Below are 24,237 nucleotides of genomic sequence, written 5' to 3'. Positions count from 1 at the left end.
TTTAGGGAGCAATAGACCTGAAGATGTGTTTTGAGGTGTTGGATCTTGTAAAATCACTGGTAGAGCTCGTTATAAATACTAAACTTAAAATTCCTTCGTCTTCTAAGACTGAGAGCTGGATCAGTGTCAAAAGTGATTTTTCCAACTTGGCTGTACCTAACGGCAAATGGGAGTTTGGAGTTTGCTAGTACTGACAAGATGGCTCCTCTTGGGGGCTACAATTCCAAGACTGTTTGTAGGTAGTTAGCACCACATCCCTGCTTTCTCCAGGATAAAGAGAAGACTATTGTGGGACAGTCCTTAATGACCAGAAAAGGCATCATGGAAAGGGATGTGCTCAAGGACCAGCTCCTGCCACTGAAAGGAGAAGCTGGAGTCCTCTGTGTCTCTCCATCAGGAACACTAACACACTGAGGAAATTGCCAGTTCACTGGAGGCTTAATTTTAGTTGATCCACTTTTTCAAGAGTCCTTTGCCACTTAAACTATTGCCAAGGTAAAATGTTCTAAATACATTTGAAATGCCCTAGGGGCCTTAAAAGCATGCTACTTTCAATGAGGCCATACCTGCCTTCACCCTAGATCTGACCTAATTCACCTGGCTCTTCATCTGCTTTAATCTTCTTCCAGAGATTTTCCATCTAGGGATTAAACTTTCATCTGGCTAAGCTAGAATCAAGCAAGAAAAATGGAATCCTGGAATCCTGATTCCAGGATTCATATATATATATCTGGCAGGGACTTCTTACAGTTAATCAATAAAATATCATGTGGCAAAAAGGATTAGGAAACAAAATGAGTTGTGCTTTCACAATTTAGAATTAGACTTTTATTTAGGAATATGTACTCACCACCCGTCCTTCTTCCCTTCCACAACCCTTCCTCCTTCCCTCTCTCTCTCCCTGAAATCAATAGCTAACATCTCTTACAATGTGCACTCAAGCTTTTCAGAGTGGTAATGGTCTGCAGAATATAAATAAACCCGTGGAGCTCACAAATGGCCATTAGGATGCTGGGAACTTTTTTTTAGTTCTTCCTGATGGAGTCTTGATGTGATGATCTTTCTTCAACTGAAACTGGCCCAATACAGCTTTGGTATATTTTGGCCTAATAGGGTGAGCTATGAATTTTTTTTTTTTGCTCTTATCCTGCTTCAGCCTGGCATTGAAGTGTTGACAGATTTAGAGATCTGTGATGAGCACCAATTCCCAGTGATGACCATCCCAATGCCTATGCTTCTGTGTGACCTCTTTGGGTGAGATCACAAATAACCCATAGGCCTTGAAAATTTCTTATGATCCATAAAATTGCTGGTGAATCTTTTTGTGTCCTGATCATGTTTCTTCTGCTTTTGCTACAGGAGGAGTGTGCCCGGGGTCCAATGATCCTTGTGTGGAGAAACCATGTCCAGAGGACATGCAATGTGTGGGTTATGAGGCCAGCAGGAGACCATTCCTCTGCCAGTGTCCACCAGGGAAGCTCGGAGAGTGCTCAGGTACAGAGTGACATGGACAGGTCAGGGTTGGAGCTTCTACTCCTGAAACACTTCCCTTGAGTGAATGATGCTAACCAAGCCCTTCCAAAAAACACATTTATGTCAATACAACACTCACCTTCAGAAGGGAGCATGACCAGTGTTCACTCTCATGTTTAGTTGGGATGTGTCAAAGCCAGTACATGCAAAGAAGACATGAAGACGGGGCTCCTCATGTAAAGCAGTCACCATACCACAGTCATGTTCCATGGCTGAGGACAATGTAAAGTTACAGAGGACTGAGTGCTGCTATGTGGACAGAGGACACAGACCCTCTGGTCCTCAGAAGGCTGCTTGAATCTGTAGGGGTTAAAAAGCCAAGCCAGCAGAAGGTAGATCTGAGCCAGTCTCATCAACTTTCCGTAGAATAAGATTAGCTTTGAATACCGAGTAAGCCAGCTAGCAGCTTGCTCTTCTTCCCTGGGAAGCTCTGGATAATACCATGTTGCAGAAAACTGAGATGCTCACCTCTGCATCTTAAAGAAGAAAAATCACATCATTTTCATCCAAATAATCTTCTACTTCTGATCTTCACCCAATTTTAGCATTTTTACTCATTCTTTCACTTTTTGTTTTACTTCTTTCCTCTAAAATTATCTTCTTCCTCTTCTACACCAGTAGGTTCATCTTTTCTTATAAGGTGTATTTAGCATCCAGGCACACTGATACCAATGTTGGAATCCAAGAGATAATTACTATCTCTTGTAAGGCAAACCCAGCAACATGGCTGTGGGTGATGACAAGTGAAGTAAGTGATGATGATCATAGTTGTGATAGCAGGAGTATGAGCTATCACGCCTAATGTATAAAGCACTTTGAATGTAGGGTTTGGCTGTTATAAGAAGTCCTATTTTAAAAATGGGAACCAAACTCCATCATGGTTGATGTCCAACATAGAGCTGCGCTTGAAAGAAAGGAAAAACCAGGAAGCTTGAGCAAGTCACTAAGGTGTCCCTACCCCAGCACACATGCCATGCACACATCATCCCTTCCTGCTAATTTCTAAGCAAGGAACTTTGTTATTGCTGCTAACCTTCAAGCTTAAGTCTATACTTTTTGAGAGAGAGAGAGTCAGTGTAAGAAGGAAAGCCTTGTAGGTAATGATTGGCTAATAGAATTGTGACAGCGCAGGACTTCCTTTATTGAACACCTGACACCAGCTGAATGTTTGGTATTAGGATACCTGGAGAATACAAGTATTCCATGAAAATGGCTTGACTGACTTTTCCTTGTTTCATAGAACTGAAAAATTCTTTTTAATTTTTATTTATTAATAATTTTTATTACTCTGAGGGATTGACTTGGAACCTCATGCAAGACAAACACTCCACCATCTAGTTATAACTTCCCTTTGCTTTTTCATTTTGAGAATAAGCCATCCCAGCTGACAATGAACTCACCCTATTATCTAGAGAGGGCTTGACTTGAGAGCCTCTGCTGCCACTGGGATTATTGCCATGCACCACCTGACCCAGCTAAGCTCTTTCATGTCTAAGGGATGGCAGTGGTGGGGAGGGAATCAAGTGATAGCTTTTAATCATACTAGGCTTGGAAAGAGGGAGTTAAGAATCTGATGATACTAAGAAAATCCACATCATAGAATTTACCAAGTTGCTCTGTATATGAGACAAGTGGGACATTTTTGGTAGCTGACTGGTTAATAATTTAATGATGTGAAACTGAACTACCAGGATTGCAGGGTTTCATCCTTAACTGCTATGGTCTGTGATCAGCTTTCCTGGTGTGTGGGTGGCTTTGTGGGTCCCCAATCATTTCTGGATTTTAAAAGAACACCTGTGCTGTTGGAATGGTCTTTTCAGGGCACACTTCCCTCAGCTTTGCTGGGAACAGTTACATCAAGTACCGGCTTTCTGAAAACAGCAAAGAAGAGAACTTCAAGCTAGCCCTGCGCCTGAGAACCCTGCAAAGCAATGGGATCATAATGTACACCCGGGCCAACCCCTGCATGATTCTGAAGGTCTGTAAAATGGACTGCATGCTCCCGCAGCTCAGCTTTTGTCCTCATTTGTCATTGTTGTGGAGAGGACAGTTTTACATTGATGCCCAGGGCAACTTCACACTCAAAACAATCCTCCTGCCTCTCGGTGCTGTGATTATGGGCATGAGCCACCTCAGCCCACCCACAATCATTTCTTATATGACTTCTTTGACAATTAAATCAGAAGAACCTGAAATTATTGTCTTGGGAGGGTAGAAGACTAGAACAGACTTCTGGATAAAAGAGAGAGTGATAGGGTTGAAAAGTGTGCCAGCATTGTAGTTCTCCATTCGGCTGGGCCTGGATCCCAGCGAGGGTCCTGAAACTTGGCTTCTGGATGGAGAATGGGGGTTCCATTTCTCTCAGGGGCAGCTAGAGCACTTTAGGGTGAGGGCGGGCCAAGTGCTTTAAGCCAGGGTGTGGAAAAGGTTCTCCACAGAGTGTTAGAGTCTGGCTCTTTTAGCACGAAGTCACTGGTGGCAATGGAAGCTCCAGTGTTCCAAAGCCTATCTATCACATTACCAAAGTGTTACAACTCTCGGTCAAGCTGCTGTGCTGAGCACAACAAAGGTACGGGCCAAGGCCTATGCCTGGTAGGCTTGCAGCCAAGACACGGGCCTGGAAAGGCCCAGGCCCAGGGGACCAGAGGGCAGGCCTGTGAACTGGGACCCAGCAGAGGATAAATCTCAGACAGTCTTGAAGTGAGAAAGCGCAAACCTTTATTCATGTGAAATTAAGGGCAATATAAACGGTTTACAAAGGGAGGAATTTTGAGGCTGGTGTTTGATTCGCTGCTGTCAGAGGGTCAAGTAGTCAGGTATACTTAGATGGTCCTCTCACAAGAAGGAAAATACAGTACCCAATTATCCTATGGGGAAGAGGGAGAGGGATCTCCAAGTAAAATTGAAGGTCACTGCTGGATAAAGATCCGTAGCAGGGTGGGGCATTTCTAGGAATTGCTAGAAGCTTCCTAGAGCAGTTTCCTTATCAGGAAAGAGTCTGGCCTGTAATCTGCCCTGAGGGCTATGTGACCTCCTTACAAGACCTGGAATCATCCAGATCAGGGAAGATTTTTAGAGCCCTCGCTGAGAATAGGGAGTCTATCATCATAGGCCGAACACAAATAATTGGCTATACAGAGATGACCTTAATAAGAAGCATCCCACACAGCATCTTGCTTCTTTTTAGTAGTTGTATTTCAAAACTGGCTGGTAAAGATTAGCTGTCTCCCTATAGAAAGAGCTTGAATGCTTACCTCCTTTACATTCCAATCACTCCACAGTTCTTTAGGACAGATGTCTCTATTAATCCCACAACAAAGTTAATTCTTTAACAGGTTAGCTGTGTCCTTTTTACCACATTTTCCTTCCACACTCTCTGCCTAGCTACACAGTTGCTCAGGGAGGAAGTAGGCGATCTTAGGCATATATATTCCACATGTCCTTTCATGACTCAAGTCACCCAATTTTTTTTAAATCATTTTCTCACTTTAGAAGTCCTCTTAAAGCACCCAGATTTCCTTCAAAATAAATCTGGCATTTATATATAGCCTGAGGCTTCTAATGTCTTCATGATTCTGCTAAGATACTTACCGGTGTATCTGCAGCTTTCTAGTTTTAAATTTAATATAAATTTTCTAAGGAGATATTATTCTCACTTGCTTGGTCAAGAAGAATATTCCAGAGAGATTTTTCATATTCACACAAGGTTGCTTAGGTACTGAGTGGTAAGACCTGACCATACTCTGTAGTATACCCTACTTCATGCTCTTCACCTCCAAGCTCCACCCAGCTTGACATTCCAGCTCATTTTATCACAGATCACATCCTGTATTTGTATAGACTAGATCTACCTTTTGGGTCTGGGAGATGAAGAATACCAGATCCTGCTTCCAGGTATGAAAGTATGGGAGAAATATGCTTTCCCTCATCTGTTCTTAAGAATTTTTATTTCAGTCTATTGCTCATGCTCTTTATAAGTCTTCAGAGCCTTCCCTGTGAAAACTGAGCATCCAACAGAAACAGCTAGATATCTAATGGAAAGGTATGCCTTGCCAGAGCTGCCGGGCCCGATGTCTCTGTCCTTTCCTTTCCTCTCTCAAGCTCTGACCGATTACTCTAATGTCAGTACCTTCTGTTAGATCATCTCTTCTCTGTACTAAACCTGAGAGGGAGTAGAATGTTGGATGAGGATGGCTTGATCCTAAAAAATGAAGATTGCCATTGGCCCGTCCCTGGCAAGCGTGTTACCGGTACACCTCTCTGGAGACCAAAAAGAAAAATAAACGTCTGAGGTAGCTAGCAGTCATTATGCAGGTGTATGATACTTCATGAAACAAATGTGTTTCTGACTTTGGACAACTGGATACCTAAAAATGCATTCCAATAAGCTAAGGCTGGTTGCTATTTTAAGGGCCCCTCAGTGAAGGCCCTGGGGTTGTGGACCATCACGGACCCCTTTCTGTTATTTCTCACTTGTTGGGTCTGCTCACAGAAGGAGGCAGCTGTGCTGAACCCTGGCAGATATTCGCCCATGTTGCCAGCAGTATCCTCATTAGGGGATTTGCTGAACACTGAACCTTGTACAAGATTTGATCTCAGTGTTAGGTACAGTGAGCTCCCTGTGCTTTGCTTTAAACACTAAACTGAAATGCTTGGCTTAAACGGCACCTCCTGGCAGAGCGCATTCTGTAAACACATATTTAAGATAATCAGGGGCAAAGGGCAGCCCCTGGCATCTGTAAAAGAGTTACTTGGTGGCCGGGAAACACAGAAGCTTTCATGGTGTCACTGTATCCTGGCTGTACTAAAAAGTGCTTGCCTTTCTATCTCCTATTTACTACCCTGGCTTCTAAAAGAGATTTGAGACTGACCATAAACACAATAAATTCAATAAAAATTAAAGCACCATTAACAGGAAAATAAAAGGTTAAGATGTAATTAATGAAGTTTAGAAAAAGGAAAATAGCATGATTTTTAAAAATTAGAGAAAATACATTAGCTGAGCACAAGCCACCCTGAGTTTCTTTGCAGCAAAGCAATAAAATAAAAAGGGCTGTGCCTCCACTTTATGCCTTTTAAAAATGAAGTATCCGATTTCCAGGACAGACATGAGGAGAAATCACAGCAACTCAGAGTTCTGGTGTCAGACTTTTCAGCACCAACTGGAAAGCAGACAGAAACCTTGGTTGCTAATCTAAAAATATTCCTATGTATACAAAATATTTAGGAATGGGATATGCCAGTGAGTCCTTTATTCAGGTGATTCTCAGAAACGGCTTGATATCCCAGATCTGAAAGAAAGATGTGTGAGCAAGCCATACAAATCATGGAAGCTTTTGGAACGCCTCCATAGACCATCTATTTCTGATTCTCAACCTCCTCCCTAAAGGCAGATGTGTCCATGTTTGCCTGGAGGCTGAGGCATTTGTCAACGTGTTTAGCAAGTGCTAACTTCGTGTCTGTGAGTACTGGTGTGTGACAGGTGAGCAGGTTAGAGGCTCTTCACAAGAAGGGGTCCAAGGGTGATTAGAACATCTGCCCATGTCTTTATTTCTTCATACGATTATTTTTTTCTTGAAGGTACCCCCTCCCAATGTCTGACAACCATTAAGTGGCTTTGAAAATACAATACTGAAAAATACAATTTCCAAAGACTATTTAATGGCCCTTGTGGTGATTGGTCTTAACTGAGAACTTGATTAGATTTAGAAGACCTTAGGTGATGGGTGAGGTGCACATCTAGATATGGATGTGAGAGGGTTCCAGAGATAATTAAAATGTGGGTGACTCCACTCTAACTCCACATTTCTGATTCCTGGACAACAAGATGGGGGCTCCCCATACCCTCCTAGATAGGGTGGACAGTGCCCTCAGAAACTGTGGGCTGAAGACTAACCTCTCCCCTACACTGTTTCTGTAAAAAAAAAAAAAAAAAGGTCACAGAAAGGATAAAGCTAATTGCTCTCCAGTATGGCTATTCTACACCAAACCTTACAGAACCACACTCTAAGGGTCCAAAGCAATGAGACCCATAACTTAACAATTTCTCCTCAAAATCCTACTGTCCTAATGAAAATTAGTTTTATAGATCTAATTTCTTGTCTCTTAATTCCCTAGTCACTGAAAATTGGACAAAGTACATCATTGATTTCACACAACTCCAAAGATGTGGATATTTTATGACAAAAGAGTATCTTTCTCTGAGTTATGCATATCATTGAAAAGAATCACCCACTGCCTAACCAATAAGCCATTTCAGTATCACGGCTACAGTCTTGTAGCTCAGACACACTTCAGTCTCCACTGCAGTATCTCACTGGTGCTCTAATTTGAGGAAGTGTTGTCTTTTGCAAAGAAAAACACTTTAAAGCTTGGTAGACAGAGAAAAATTAACTACAATCAGACTATGGTTTTCCAGTGTGAAAAATGACTCAGATGCTTCAAAGGGAAGGAAGTGTTCTTTTTATCTTCTTGCATAACATACCTACGATTATTAACTTTTTACAGGGTACCTTTGGGCACCAATATTCTAGAATGTCAAAGCAACAAGCCTGATGGTTCAGAATGCCTAGAATTGTGAAGATGTGGGTGATGTTTCTTTGGGAAAAGGTGAACACTGTGCACCAGGCTTCTTTCACTTAGCAGTTCTGCTTCTGTTACTTTATTAAAAGGCGAGAGAATGGGGGGAGAAGAAGGACAAACTTAATTGTGTTCAGTATTCACAGGAAGAATTTTAGTTCTTTAGCTTCAGAATTTTGTGTGCAGGTGTATCAGACTCATGTCAGGTTTTCTGGTTAATGCCCAGAGGCAATTGGTAGTGATGGGGGTGGGGAATCAACCAAATAATAGGTTAATTAAACACCTTTTTATAGAAACTTAGATGAACTGCACCTTCACCACCAGATTTTTCCATGACAGACTGGGGACAATGTTCTGCCACAATGGGGCAAAACAGCAGATGGGCTGCAGCAGAAGACGGTGTCCCCGAAGCTGTATTCCATCACGTTATTACTTACACTCACATACAGATGTGGGCATTATCTATGCATTGCCACTGAGCAAGTTTGCAGTAATTTACGATGGCCGGTCAATCTATTTTGCTAAAGTACAACAAAAACCAGCAATTGCATATGATTATAAGTGAAAGCTCTCTGAAAACAAAAGCTTGTTTCCAGTCCTTTCACATCCAAGCATGTATATTACAGAGCAGTGTGTGTGTGTGTGTGTGTGTGTGTGTGTGTGTGTACATGCTCTGTGTGTGATGTAGCCAGCCATTCTGCAGCAGAAGCCAGGCACATCCCACTGCTCTCCAAACCCAAGCCCAGTGAAATAGAGCTGTGCCTTCCAGAGAGCAGGGTGGTACAGGCGGACCTGGAGTTAAGCTCCTCTTTCCCTGACTCCCTGGCTCTGTCCTGCTCTCACAGTGCCAGTGTTTATGGGGCATGAATCTCTGAGCATGACTTGCAGGTGAGAAAATCCATGGAATCACAGAGCAGACCTGAGGGTCAGTGGGTTGTTAGATTTGGGAACATTCTGAAACAGGATCTTTGCATGGATGAGTTCTCTAGAAGCCACTACTTCTTCACAAGTAAAGCACACCATGCAAGGACCAGTGTGGCTCATTTTTATAAATTCATTTAATGTTTTACCTCTTTAACTGCTGGGGACATGGAAACAGTGTCCAAATTGGCCTCTTTCCATCCTTTCCATGTTGATCATTTCCATCCAGTCTTTCTACTTTTCTTCTCTTGACAAGTGCCTGTGTGTGCTGTGCAGGTGTCAGCATATCTCAGGACAGACCAACCCCACCCCCACTTCATAACTGGGACACTGGACTCCACAAAATCATTTTCTAGATCTAGAGGTTTTTGTCTTACAGTACCCAGTTGTGAATCCCAAAGATAAGCTTAGTTACATGGAGACTTAGCCCTCAATCCCTCAATCCCTCAAACCCTCAAGCCCTCAAGCCCTCAATCCTAATGCCATATGCATTTCAAAGTAGAGCACCATGGGTCAAAGGCCATCTCCTCAACAGCAGGGAAGCTAGGGTCTACATGGACATAAAAGGCTGCCCATGCTCTCTGTCACCCATGCGCTCTGCCAGCTTCACCTTCAGTGGTGCGGCTTTCTCACCCATGGGCAGTGCCTCCTGGTGGTAGCCTCCAGAGGATGTGGTAGACGCCCTTTCTAAAGCCGGAGGGTCTCCCCTGTAGCACACCCTGACCAGGAATTTGGAACAGCCTCAAGGTACAAACAGCTTACCAGAAGGGCCTGTTGTTCAGCACTCGTAAATTCTAAGCCAGGTCTGCCCAACTCCCAGCCAATGCGCCCTAATATAGTTATGAATGCAAGTCCATAAAATTATGAGCTTATTTAAATGGTTGCTGGATTTTCTGTAAATTTTACTTTGTAACTCAATTGAACAGTATGAAGTATGAACTTCATACTTCCATAGACAACAAAATCATGTTCCAATGCCACTCAGAAGAAAAAAAAAAGTTTGTATTCTTTTACAAACCATGTGGTAAGCTATGAGTTGGACACCCGTGGATTTAATACGTGGCCCAAGAAAACTGTTCTTCGCACGGTGTGGCACAAGGAAGACAGAAGGCTGGACACCCCTGCTGTATGCAGTAGCCAAGTCTAGACACTCCGGGAGTACCTCCTGTCTATAAGGCGAACAGTGGAGGAAAAGGCAAGCTTAAGGATGACACCAGTGTGAGTTTACCATCCAAAATACACACAAAGCTGGGTACCAAGAAGCCTGGCTTCTATCTCGCCTCTTCTCTCCCCTCCATCACACTCTTGCAAACCTCTCCGGGTGTGTGTGTGTAAGTATGTGTGTGTGTGAGTGAAGAGTTAACCTATGACTGCCACCCTCACACACACTGGACTAGGGAGCCCCAGAAAGGTAGAACACATTAGCATAGCATATTGCCTACCACGTGATGGATGTCCAGTGAATATTGGTGATTACGTGTGACTCAGTCCTGTGGCAGGACTTCGGTATCTTGTAAAAGGAGGGTGGGGGATCCACAGAGAGAAACTTTCTTAAACACCTTTTGAGATTCCTGGCCCCCGGCTGTTTCTATGACTGGCCCCAGGAAGATCTGAGAAGAGTCAGGCTGTTTTCCTGGCAGACAGTGGGAGGCCTGAGTTCACACAGGTGTAGCCACAGGCCGAATGGAACACCTGCCCTGTTGGGATCACACCGTTTCGGATCTAGACTCATGAGGGCTCTGAATTTCTTCTTGCACAGATTGTGGAAGGCAAGCTGTGGTTCCAGCTGGACTGTGGCAGCGGCCCTGGGATCCTGGGCATCTCCAGCCGCGCTGTCAACGATGGGAGCTGGCACTCAGTCTTCCTGGAACTCAATCGCAATTTCACCAGCCTGGCCCTGGATGACAGCTATGTGGAGCGACGCAGGGCACCCCTGTACTTCCAGACCCTCAGCACTGACAGTGCCATCTTCTTTGGTGCTCTGGTGCAGGCGGATAACATCCGCAGCCTGACGGACACGCGAGTCACGCAGGTCCTCGGTGGCTTCCAGGGATGTCTGGACTCCGTGGTGCTCAATCACAACGAATTGCCCCTCCAAAACAAGCGCAGCAGCTTCGCTGAGGTCGTGGGTCTGACGGAACTGAAGCTGGGCTGCGTGCTCTACCCGGACGCATGCCAACGCAGCCCCTGTCTGCATGGGGGCAGCTGCAGCGGCCTGCCCTCTGGCGGTGAGTGCACGTTTGTTCAGGCCCCTGGAGGAGGGGAAGGGGAGGAAGGGGAACGGAGGGATGCATACACATGAGGTAGGCCCACCCTTACAGCTAGCCCCTTCCACCTTCTTCAGGCCCCTCCTGGATAGGATACCCAACACAACCCCATCCCCTCATGCGCATGCTCAGACCTTCTGAATCCTTTTCTGCAGAAGCTTGATACTTGCAGGGTACCCAGGCTAGCCAGTAACTGAATGCCAGACTGTAGATGCGGGCGCCTCTTCTCCGCCCACCCCATACTTTTCCAGACTTCAGATGCCTATAAGGTGTGACGTGAGGAGCACCTGTTGTCACAGCAAAAGGCTGCCTGATGTCACTGACTGGAGCTCCTAACCAGGCTTGGGTATAACTTTACCAGTAATGAAAGGTGATGGGGAGCGAACCTGCTCCCTGGGAAAAGAGTTCAAAAAAGGGTCTTTGGAGAGGGAGCTGGGGATACCTCAGCCCATTGGTGCTTACCTTGCAGGTTTGAAAATCTGAATTTATCTCTAGGAGTACACAGACACGCATGTGCGCACTCACGTGTGTACACACAAACACACACACTGAAAAGACATGAAACAAACATACTGAGAATGTCAGGAAGGAGCCCAGTCAAGGGTGCCATAGTGCTCCTTCCTCTCTAGTCATTTCTTCCCCAGGTATCCTCAAGGGTAGGAGAGGAAAGCAGGAAAGACATGGGAGGGGAAGGAAGGAGATGAAGGGGAAAGGGGGAGGGACAGGGCCACAACATATTTCTATAGTTGTTTAAGGCCCAGGAATCTGAGCTCTAATACTCTGCTGATCCATCCAGGGGCAGGGTCTACCTGGAGGTCCGCTAGACAGGTTTCCTTCTGGCTGGGCCTTTCCACCTCTTGGCAGCACTGGCCTGCACCCCCAGCTCCTTTGCAAAGCTACTCAGCAGCCATCTGATTAGTGGATTTAAAACTTCACGATCACTTGAGATTCTGCTCAGCATTAGCATTTCCTGCAGCTCGGCTCTGAATTTAGAGTCCATTTTAAGATTAGGACGTTAGGAACTGTCCGTGGAATGATCTGGTACAGGAACACAGGCACCAACGTTGTTCAGACTCACATATGTCACTGTCACAGTGAGGGCCCAGTGCCCTGGGGGGAAGTTTCTACTGTCTCAATTTAAGAAATCTATTTGCTGTTTTTACTGTCTCAGCACTATATGTAAATAAAGGGTGGTTATGGCTCCATAATTCCCGAATGATGGGCAGACTCTCGGCTAGCTGTTCTGTAAACCAGCCCCTCATGACAAATCAGGACCAGTTTTTCATGAGGCAAAAATGCTCTACCAGTGTGAGCCACTGACAGCATATGAAAGAGCATATAATTAAATTGGGTTGAAACTGAACACCATGCCATGTCAAATGCTGGGTATACAGCCACAAATTGTAATATACTTTAACCATGCCAGGACATTGTTTTTCCTGGCAAAGCTATGTTCTTCCAGAGAGGGTTATCTTTAAAATAATAATAGTCACTGAACAAAGGGGAAAGGCTGTGGAATCTGGCTCAGCTGTGAAATGCGTTAGCTAAGTACCCAGAGTAGGTATGTTATATAAGTAAATGACTCTAGGGCTCCTCTGAGAAATGCTAGGGTTTTTTTTTTTCTGGTGTTTGTTTCTTTTTTCTTGTTTTGTTTCTGTTTTTTGGTTTTTTGGTTGTTGTTTTGTCTTGTTTTGTTGAGGCAGAGTCTCAAATACCGTAAAATAGCCTCAAACATAATGTGTAAGGATGGTCTTAGGATAGCCTTAGGAATGTCTGAGGATAGTCTTAGATTTCTGATCTCCCTGCCCTGCCTTCTGAGCAATAGGATCCCAGACACACATCACCAGGCTCAGTGTATGTGCACGGGGAATCAAAACCAGGGCCCCCTGCACTCTATCAGCTGAACTCCATAGCCACCTATGTTTTTTCCCATACCTTACGCTCACTAATGATCAGAGTCGCCTGTAAACAGTGCACACCACCTCTCTGTGTACCTCTATGCTCTACTTTCTTCTACGATATACTTTCTTCTTAATTCTGGGCTCCTCAGCAGGTTCTCTTCTTTCCAAAGTAATGTGGTCTCTTTCAGCCTAGCCTCTTCTTTGCACCTAAGAGTGTATAATTTCCTGAAGTGATCAGTGCATCCTTTCTCACCTCCATCCCTTAAGCCCACTTCTCTGCCAAGGTGAGGAGGCCCCACACGAGCAGCCATCTTCCCAAGCCACCCAAACCTGGTCTAGAGACTATGGTTCTTGAAGCATGGTGCCAGGTGCAGCAAGCCCATCCTAACAGAAATGTCAGAGGTCTCCTGTGGCATACCGTGGAGCCAGAGATGCTGGATTCCTTCTCTGGTGTGTGAGGGGGCACCTAGAGGCTTCCTTGCTGTAAACATGAGGCCTTGGCCTCAAAGAACAGACTATTTTCTAATCTCCATTTTCTATTAATATCATGGGCATTTAAAAAATACTTTATTTCTTGTGTGCTTTGATTTTTGTGTATGGATGTTTTGGCTACATGTATGTCTGTGCCTCAACTGCATGTCTGGTAGCCAAAGAGGTCAGAACAGGGGATTAGATCCCCTGGAACTAGAGTTATAGGCAATTGTTAGCTGCCATGTGGATAGTGGGAATAGAACTTGGGTCCTCTGGGAGAGCAGCCAATGCTCTTAAACACTGGGCCATCTCTCCAACACCTGTCATGGGCATTTTTTTTTTTTGTCATATCTTTGGTTTTTTTTTTTTTCTGCCTGGAAAATCCCTTTTACCAAATTGGGAGGGTGAGGTACAAGAAAGGAATGAGCCAAAAGTCAGGCTTCTACTTCCTACTTATGGAACCATTAAATTAATCATAAAGTTACTTACAAGAAACACCTTCTTTTAAAAGAACAGTGAAATTAAGTATAGTCACGCCCTCATGCATTCCTTCTGGTTGCCAGAGAGATCAAATCACAGGGACACAGTCTTACACTCCCAGATCAAAAGGCAAGATGCATGCAGTATTCCAAGAGGACATTTGAGTTAAGGAAGCAGACTGAGGTCCTTAAAGGTAAGCCCATGCACAGGACAATCTGATGGGAGAGTTTCTTTGAACATCAGCCTGTTCTCTCTCTCTGCGCCCCCCCACACACACAATCTGTGGATCACTGTAAAATACCAAGACATGATTTACTATCGTTATCTGTTTGACCACAGAACAATACTGGAAGACTGGTTGTTGGATCTTCTGGTAACAGACTCCATTCTCAAACTATGCCACATTGTTCTAGAACATCAATAATCTTTAAAACAGTCAACCCACCCCCCCAGAAAGAGACATTTTCTTTCAGGATTCCTCCCCAACTACCCTAAACCCAAACCAAAGCCTTGGCACAAGGACCAAAGAGTTGCTTCTACTACCCTGGAATTGGGCACAGTCAGCAGCTCTGACCAGCCTTATAATTCTTCCTAACCAAGAAGCAATCCTCAGGAACCCCCAGCGGAATCAAAGCATAGAGGACTAAATTGTAATGTGACCCTATAAATCAACCACAAAAAGAAGGCTCCCCCTTGGTAATACCTTAAAATGATATATATATATAAATCACAAACATGACCGGGAAACAGTAATCACCATGGAGAAGAAATGACTGGGACCCATTCTGACCCTTACATTTTTAGACCCATTGGGTGGGGCATAGACCAGAGGGCACCACATTCTGAATAAGACATACTCAATTCTCCATGCCTCATGATGCTCAACTCAAGACAATTAAGGGAAAACACAGTAGAAACTAAACTGTAATTTGGTGGAGCAATGCCCCAAGCCATGCTGTCACCAGGCCAGAAACAATCACTCACACAGTTTTGCATGAAACAATGGTGAATTTTTCAGTAGCCAGAGATACTAGTTTGAGTGTGCACAGCACTAAAATATTGCTCACGCTGAAACTGCTTATATACTAAGACATTTGATATTTCAATATTCGGGAATATTCTTCCCTTCTACTCTTCTCTCCTGTTTTACAGATTAAACAAACCAGAAAAGTTAAATAAGAAATCTGCCATTACATACCTTGGAGAGTGTGAAACTCCTTTCTATACCCAAATGTGTCTCGGACAGGATACACATCACTGAGGATGCTAGAAAGATGTATCACAGCTCCCACCTAAGCCTACTGCTCAGTCTGTACCTCCCTCCACAAGCTCCCTAAACAATGTTCTAATATCACCCTCTGGCCCTTCATAGCCCTGGAATCTGGAGAATCTTCTAGCCTCTATTTTCCTCTTTACTACAGATAGTGGTTCTCCAACCCTGAGATGCATCAGATCACTCAAGGAACTTGTTAAAATTAGGTTTTGCTACTGAAGAGTCTCTTGATTGTTTATTTTAAAGGCAAATCTATTTGCTTGTCTCTCTTCTTTGTTGTTCACATCAGAAGAACCCTCTGCTAGATAATCAGATTATACTTGCAAACTACCCAACATTTTGCCAAGAAAAGTTCAAGGGCAATGGGAAGGAGACCCAAACCTGAAGTGTCAGAATCTATGGGAGTTTGGGCATCTCTGTTTTAACAAGGTAGATTCTGTGCATATCCAAGTTTGAGAACCACTGCCACTGGGAGGTCCTAGGAGATTTTTCTCTGCAGTGGTTCTGGGGGTCAGATAGAACTCAAGTCCTCATGTGTTGTGAAACAAATGACTGACAGAGCTTGTTCCTTTGCCTGCAGTTACTGGGTTTGTAAGCTACACAGAGATGAAAACTGACTTTGGAGTCTGCAATAATTACAATAAAACACTAAGGCACCAAGTACCTGAGTACTACATTGACTTTTGAAATCTGGAAGCCGTGTTGTTCTCTCTGATAGGAGCATTTCTGAATATAATTGATCAGAAAAAGCAAAGAGCTTCTCGGACAGTGAGCATCCTGGTCATGGCCACATGCGATCAACAGGCAGCAGCCAGAACTCAGTCTTGGACCCAGGTCCTCACTACATCCAAGTACCTTCTCAAGTCATTATCACTCTATAATTCAGCCAGCATGGCATCAGATGATACTCTAGGTCTCGGGTGCTTTATATGTGTCTGTCAGTATTTTCACCTCTGTGCAGTGGGCATTGTTTCCTTATCAAGACTGTGGACCTAAAGAACGATGCTCCCCTTACCCTGATGAGTAGAGCAGAAGGTTGAGGTCACTGCCTGGGTGTACTGGGTCAAAAAAATAATAAAAATAAGCAAAGGAATAAGACAGGAATTGTCTTGATTATTTGCCTACACCACCCAGATTTGCTCTATACTTACTTGTTCCAATTTTATTTTTGCATTTAATAGGTTTTGCGATGTTCTTCAGTGAGTAAGGGAAGGAGAAGCACTTTAAATTTGCCTGGGTGCAGGTTTTAAAAAACATCTGCCTGGACTATAACTAGGAGTGTAAACAGGAACACAGATTTGGAGGCGAGGCTTAAAAATATACTTCCCATGTCGCCAAGATTTGCAGGGAAAGAAGCTGTGGCTTTTTTTGTCCACATATTTCAGTGCTAGTAGGGCCATTTCCTTTTTACAAGCTGAGAAGTGCTACACCGCCAATCTGCTCACCAGCTTTGGTAACCAAAAGAGAACCATCTTACCTAAGCTCCTGTCTTCTCGTTTGTAAAGCAGCCATGATAATAACTGCTATTTAGAGAATATAATGCATGCAGTTGTTATGAGAAGTAAATGAAACACAAATCACAAAAAGAACTTAGAATTTTTCCTAGTCATATGATAAGCTATTACCCTGGTTAGTGATTCTGTTACTTCTATCCGACCTCCCAAAAAAAAAAAAAAAAAAAAATTCAATTCTTATTCAGACTTTGAGAAATTATACAGGTAATTTTTTTTATACTTGTGACAGTGTTAGATAATATTTGTGATCACTTAAAGATTTCTGGATATCTCTAGGAATTTGTGTGTGTATGTGTGCGTGTGTGTGTGTGTGTGTGTGTGCGCGCGCGTGCACATAGGTATATGTGTCTACATGCATAGATATGTTTGTGTAAATATATTGGTGTGTGTAGATGTAGTTGTGCATGTATAGGTGTGTATATATGTATGTGTTGGTATGTGCATATGTAGGTATGCCTATGTATTGGTGTGTTTACATATGTGTAAGTATGTGTATGTGTGTGTTTATATGTGTGCTAGAGTGTTGTGCATGCATCTGTGTGTGTATATGTGTTTGTGTTATAGCAACATAAGGGAATTCTTGGGAAGAACAGAAACATATATGACTTTGTTCATCTAATGATTATTTGGCTCCTAGGAGGAATGTCTATTCTTGTCTGTCTTACTTCTGCCCCCTGGAGAACTATATGAAATTAACACAAGCTACTCCCTCTTATTCTTGACAAGTCATTAGTCTCATTCAATGATAATTTCTAGAATCCATACAGTATTGTAGAAAGTTCTGGGACACAGGAATCCAGGTTCAGACTCAATTGCTCACTAGTCCTATCTCCTAGAACAGCCTCATGAATTCTCCAGTGCCCTGTAGGGAAATGTTTGTGAACTATTCCCCTGCCCTTCCTTCGATCATTGTGAGCCTCTGTTGAGTGACTGGAAGTGATTTTTAAAACACTAAAACACTAGATCACTTGAGTTTATTGTAGTAGACTTGTTGATGTGTAATAATGTGTAAAAATTATTAATAGTAGGTTCTGTGGCAGAATAATGAGATTACAACATCAGGTGGTGGTGATAGGTTAATTCTAATAAACAAGGCTTTCATAGAGGATGAATAATAGATATATTTACTAAAAATCTCATTTGAGTATTTTAACCTAATATTTTCCCCCTCGTTGTTTACCAAAAACAACAACAACCAAAAAAAAAAGTAACTCCATCAAAATAAAACACTTAAGAGCAGACTTGTGTCCAGAGACCTCTTCTCCTTTGACTTATGAGTCTGAGGTCACAATGCAGATCTTAGATGCCCTGCCTCTCTTTCTGATGACAGACACGTGCTCAGTGAGTTGTAGCTGTAGTAACATGTGCTGTTAGAAACAGGTTAGAAGAATACCAACCAGGCCTGAGTTCAAGTCCATCCAGTTTAGTCAGCATGAGCAAGTTCTGGCTTCTCTAGAGCTAGGTTTCCTTGGCTATAACCATCTGAGCTTGTATCCCTGGTGCTTACCATGGGTTTTTTTTTTTTTTTTTTTTAGATATATGCTGGTAACCATCCCTATTGAAGTGAAGGCCCTGGTTTATAGTGTTTGCAGATTTCTGTGGTCATCCAGTGTCTAGCTGTTCAACCAGTGGTTCAATAACTGGACTGCCAAACTCCCAATCGCTATGAGCAGGCACCAGCACACCTCCACCTGTCATATAGCTATTCAGTCTTTAGAAGACAGGAAGTATGTCAGGCTGATGCTACATCAAGTAGTAGCAGAGGTCCTGCAGAAGATCATGAAGGGAGTTGTGTAATTTGGAACATAATCTGTTAGAGTTCTCCAGGGAAGCAGAATCAACAGGAAAAAAATCTGTCATATTCTCTCTCTCCCTCTCCCTCTTCCTTTCCCTCTCCTTTGTGTGTCTGTCTGTCTGTCTGTTGTCCCTGTCACACACACACATAAACACACATGAATGCATATTCACATACACACAGAGAAAAGGAAAGAAAGAGAGATTTAATCTTATAGGATTATCTAAATGTGATTTTGGACTAGCAAGTCAAATTTTTATAGGGCAGGCTAGTGGCTGGAAATCCACATAAGAGCTGGTTTTGAAGTGTTGAAATGATTATCCATAGAGCAAGGCAGTTAGCAAGAAATGGGCAAAATTTTTCTTGGTATTGATTTTGAAGCAAAAACTTTTATTGGGCCCACACACATTATGGAGAGTAATGACCGAGTGTAGATGTTGGTACATGTACAAATACCTAAAGACTGAGATCAGTGTTTAAATGGCAGGACATAGTAGCCTAGCTGGCCTGAAACACAAAGTAGCCTATCATAGAAACCAAAAAATCAGGAGAAATTACACAGGTAGAAAAATACCATGAATTATTAATATACTCGGGAAATAAGAGAAGAGGCTATGGCCATAGTGTTACACATTAGCCAAATAGTGTTACACATTAGCCAAAAGAAAAAAAAATGAGGGAAACATTTCAAAGACAAAAAAAAAAGTTATTGAAAGATGACAGTGTCAGTCAACTTCAAAAACAATTCAAAGTCAGAAACTGTCGACAGAAATCAAGCAAGAACTGAGAATTTAAGAGCATAGACAAGATAAAGAGTTCCAGGAAGTTCTAAATCCCAGATGCAAATAAGAAAAGTTTCAGGAAAACAGAAGAGAAAACAAAGGAAATCACCAACAAAATGGTGCAAGAAAATTTACAATTTACCAAAATTAAAGGATGAGTGTTTCCAGATTACAAGGGCCCACTGAGAATCCAACACTGGCTGGAATAAGCTCATGCTAAAAGACAGCATAGCTAATTATCATGAATTTCTAAAAATATGACCTTCCTGGTCTCTTGGTCTCTTGCAAGCTTTGGAGACTTTGGATTTCACAAAAACAGCATGCAGAAGATTTCTTCAATTTCCTAATGTAATCTTAACTTTCAATGAAGTTTTAGGATTTAACTATAAATTTTCATAAAATTTGCCTCCTATAATCCCTTCCCATGGGAAGCAATTATAGAATCTCCAAATGAAAGAGAGAATAAACCAGATGAATCCAGACACTGATCTTTAACATAGGTATGCAAGAGAGCTGCATAGGTGGTCACCTGTTCAAGGTGGAGCCCCGAGAGGCATCAGCGAGACCTCCTGAGCAAGTGAAAATGAGCCACTGTGTGCAGCTCCCTGGAGGGAGAACCTGGCGGAAAGCCTGGAGGTGAATTTAAAGAAGTATTCAGAAAAAGAGCAACCCAAAACACAAGTTCATCTTTGACCTTTTTTGTTAAGACAAAGATACGTACGAAAATAAAAGTCACAAGTTACTAGGTGACTTAGCTAACAAAGAGCATATCACAGCTAATTACAATAATAAAACACTGTTGTTCAATTAACATTAAAATATTACAATATACTGGGAGGAAGAACCATGGAAGACTGTCCATGTGTGATCACAAAATAATCAGCATTCCACAGAAGAAAATGCAAAAAAAAAAAAAAAAAAAAAATACAGGTTTTACACTGTGGGAGTATAAATACTGTGATTTACAAGGCAAAGCTCATAGAATATCTCTCATTTACTAAGCACGTGTCTAACTCTAAGGACAACAACAATTTCTTTAGGAAGAAAAGGGACTAGCCAGGGTAATGTATCCTTTCCACACCGAGACACATGTAATACTCTGAGAGTCTTCGTTCGTCTGATAGTTAATGTCATCTGCAGTGCAGACATCAGTTCCTATTTTTGCCTGACAGCTTCATGAATAGAACATGAAAGAGATGCAAAGATGAGTCTCTGCATAGGGGATATGAACGGTTGGGGCTTGAGTTTCAGTTGAGCTGACTTGGCCTCGCTTAGAGCTCAGGGCAGGAGGGAGCATGGCAGCAGTGGCTTCTCCCATCTGGAGCTGTCACCATTTGCAGAAGAATGATAGAGAATGTGCCACCACCCTCTTAACCATCCTGCTCTCTGCTCTTTGACAGTATCACTAGCATCCTTTAAAATGTGGACAACTGGGTGATTTTTTTTTCTTTTGACTAACATGGAATACAAACTATACCCTGGGATTTTTATGGCAAGTGAGTTCCACACAGCCAGTGTGCTGATCAACTTTGGATCGGGCCTTGCTTAAGATGAGGCATAGGGAGGGCCTGTCACGGCTGAGCCCAAGGATGCACATCACTGAAGAGGCAACCCCAGCTCATGAGGCCCTCTGTTTCCCCAGGCTATCAGTGTTCCTGTCTCTCACAGTTCACGGGGAGGAACTGTGAATCGGAGATCACAGCCTGCTTCCCCAACCCTTGCCGGAACGGAGGATCCTGTGACCCCATAGGAAACACCTTCGTCTGCAGCTGTAAAGCTGGCCTCACAGGTGTCACGTAAGTGCAATTGTTCAAGGACCTCTCTGTACACTGCATCTTACCGTAAGGAAACAACCTAGCATGTAGTGCATTGAAATAAATGGATACACTGCTGTCTTTCCCATACAGTGTTCACAGAGGCTGTGCTGGTAGGTAAATTGATGCAGTGCGAAGATGAGCTCAAATCCCTAACACCCACGTTAAAAACCTGGGCATGGTTGCATGAACTTGTAATCCTAAGGCTGGGATCTCCTGGGACTCATTAACCAGCCTCTCCAAAACAGTAGTGTGCTTCAGGTGCAGTGAGAGATAGGATCTCTCACAAAAAAAGTAGAGATGTAAAGTGATGGAGAGAGACATCTGATATCAGCCTCTGGTCTCCACAGGCATGTGCACACAACCACACTGACAAGAAAATACATCACACACACAGGCCCCCACACATGCACATATGTACACTCATACGTATATACACTAGTAACTACATTTTTAAAGTACTTACAATGTTAGTAGGAACCCTAAGATTATATCTGAATTTTATGTTTTACTTTATCCTTTTAAGCTTATTCAATCTCCATGCATTCTACAATGCTAGAGACACTTAACTTTTAAAATAAGCTTAGACCCACCCAAATTTTCCAGTATAATTCTGAGACACACATAAAACCCACTTTCTAGAACCCGCCAACTGGATCCTACTAGTCAGTGCTTAATGGCTATTCTGAGAAATTAATCCTTACCTTTCCTTTGAAAGCACTTTTCCTTCAGGAAATGAGTGAAATTAAAGTGTTAGCCAAACGGAAAAGGAATGCTTTAAATTCTGAATAAAAGGCCACTTCCAGGCATTCTTGATCGTTTCAGAAATACATACGTGTACTCTCAGCAAGTGATAGTCTAATTACGGATCAGCCTGGCATGTTCATTAGAGCAAGTCTCTGAGGACTCCACCAAGAAATACTTAGCTGATGCTGAATCGCTGGATGTAATTTAAAGTAATAAAGCTGCATTTATTTTTAAATACTCGGTGATTCTAACTAATTTCTGGTTGACCTGGCCCCAATCTGTTCAAATTGGGGATGTTTGGACTACATTTTAAAAAGTGGATTGCCAAAACTATAGGTGAATCAGACTTCTTTGATGAATATGTCAGACAATTACCTAAGTAGAGAAGCATGGAGGAGAGAGAAGTTCTGTGTGCTTCAAGTATCCAAGGGAGAAGGAATCAGACCTAAAAGCTTGCCTTACTGTGGCCAGAGAGGCAGAGCAGGGGCTCAGAGTGCTTGCTGTCTATCCTTCCAGAGGAGCTGAATTCAGTTACCAGCACCCATGCTGGGTGGCTCACAACCACCTGTAATTCTAGCTCAAGGACCCAATGCCCTCTTCTAGTCTGTGTAGGCATCTGCACACACATGGTACACACACACACACACACACACACACACACACACACACGCACGCACGCACACACACACGTAAAGTAATTTTAACAGCCTACTTTGTGGTGATGCTACTGCAGTGGTAAGAGCTGTCTAGAAGTATGCCAGTGCTCTCTCTAGTCCCTTTCTCTCGCTCAGTGAAAACATTTGTGTTTCCTTGTGGAAATGCTGGTGGAGTTGATTATGAGCTCCTCATCTCGCACCCTTAGGGAAGGGGTGCAGAAGTGTTTTACAAGATGTGAGAAATGCATACTTTATGCTGTTCCTAAACTTGCACAGTTTTAAATTCTGAGGTTCACCCGACATAGGGGATTTGAAGAGGGTATCATTTCCACACCAAATGTTCTCCTCGTCACACTCCTCTCCCACCAGCTCTTCCCTCTCCAAATCTCACGAAGACCTGAGAGGGCACACCGTTTGCAAGGTAATAGGAAAGGGCCCAGTGGACACGGAAGTGCCTGAACTCACCCTTATGTGTGTGCACCTGTGTACATGCACATGCGTGCATGATCACACACATGCATGTGAACACGCACACACACAAAGCCACACGGCGCTGTACTTTGTAGGGGTCTCCTCTCTTTTTGCCTGGGTTCTGGTACAGCGGTCCTGATGTTGGAAGGTCTTCTGTGTGCTTTGTCGCTGAAGGTGCGAGGACGACGTGGACGAGTGTGAGCGAGAAGAGTGTGAGAACGGGGGCTCCTGCGTCAACCTGTTTGGCTCCTTCTTCTGCAACTGCACCCCAGGCTATGTGGGCCAGTACTGTGGCTTGCGCCCCGTGGTCGTGCCTAATATCCAGGCTGGCCACTCCTACGTGGGCAAGGAGGAGCTGATAGGCATCGCTGTGGTCCTCTTTGTCATCTTCACGCTGGTTGTGCTGTTCATCGTCTTTCGCAAGAAGGTCTTTCGAAAGAACTACTCTCGCAACAACATCACCTTAGTGCAAGACCCAGCCACCGCCGCTCTGCTGCACAAGAGCAACGGCATCCCGTTCCGCAGCCTGCGGGCGGGCGACGGGCGCAACGTGTACCAGGAGGTGGGGCCCCCGCAGGTGCCGGTGCGCCCCATGGCCTACACCCCCTGCTTCCAGAGTGACTCTAGGAGCAATCTGGATAAAGGCCTGGACGTGCTGGGTGGCGAGCCCCAGGAGATGAGTACGTTCCACCCGGAGTCCCCGCGCATCCTGACAGCACGGCGCGGGGTGGTGGTGTGCAGCGTGGCCCCCAACCTCCCAGCGGTGTCGCCCTGCCGCTCAGACTGCGACTCCATCCGGAAGAACGGCTGGGATGCCGGCTCTGAGAGTGAGTGAGATGCGGGAATGGACGGGTGGCTGTCCCTGGGAAGCCCCTGGGTCTCAATGCTAACCTCTGAGAAGGAGGGAGGAAGGAAAGGCAGTCTCAGGAAGCAAGAGGATAGAACACAGGCAGGGGGGCGTGCTTGGAACCAGGCGGCTGTGTTCCCTCTCCTTTCGGCCTTCCTGTGTTACCCCCAGAGAAAGCTCTGGGGG

At 43.8% G+C, this 24,237-nt stretch overlaps 1 protein-coding gene across 6 annotated transcripts in view; it reads left to right on the top strand.

Moving 5' to 3' along the window:
- Positions 1-24,237, top strand: part of Fat3 (FAT atypical cadherin 3) — a 594,038-nt gene that overhangs the window by 559,242 nt on the left and 10,559 nt on the right. For all 6 annotated transcript variants that reach the window (XM_060369782.1, XM_060369760.1, XM_060369771.1 and 3 more), the window contains 5 exons: positions 1,360-1,494; positions 3,354-3,511; positions 10,793-11,261; positions 21,159-21,312; positions 23,379-24,031. In XM_060369782.1, coding sequence (XP_060225765.1) covers positions 1,360-1,494; positions 3,354-3,511; positions 10,793-11,261; positions 21,159-21,312; positions 23,379-24,031 — 1,569 coding nt within the window. The remainder of the gene's footprint in view (positions 1-1,359; positions 1,495-3,353; positions 3,512-10,792; positions 11,262-21,158; positions 21,313-23,378; positions 24,032-24,237) is intronic.

Source organism: Meriones unguiculatus, chromosome 1 (assembly GCF_030254825.1).
Source record: "Meriones unguiculatus strain TT.TT164.6M chromosome 1, Bangor_MerUng_6.1, whole genome shotgun sequence".
Lineage (NCBI taxonomy): Eukaryota > Metazoa > Chordata > Mammalia > Rodentia > Muridae > Meriones > Meriones unguiculatus.
This window is presented reverse-complemented; position numbering and strand designations above follow the sequence as displayed.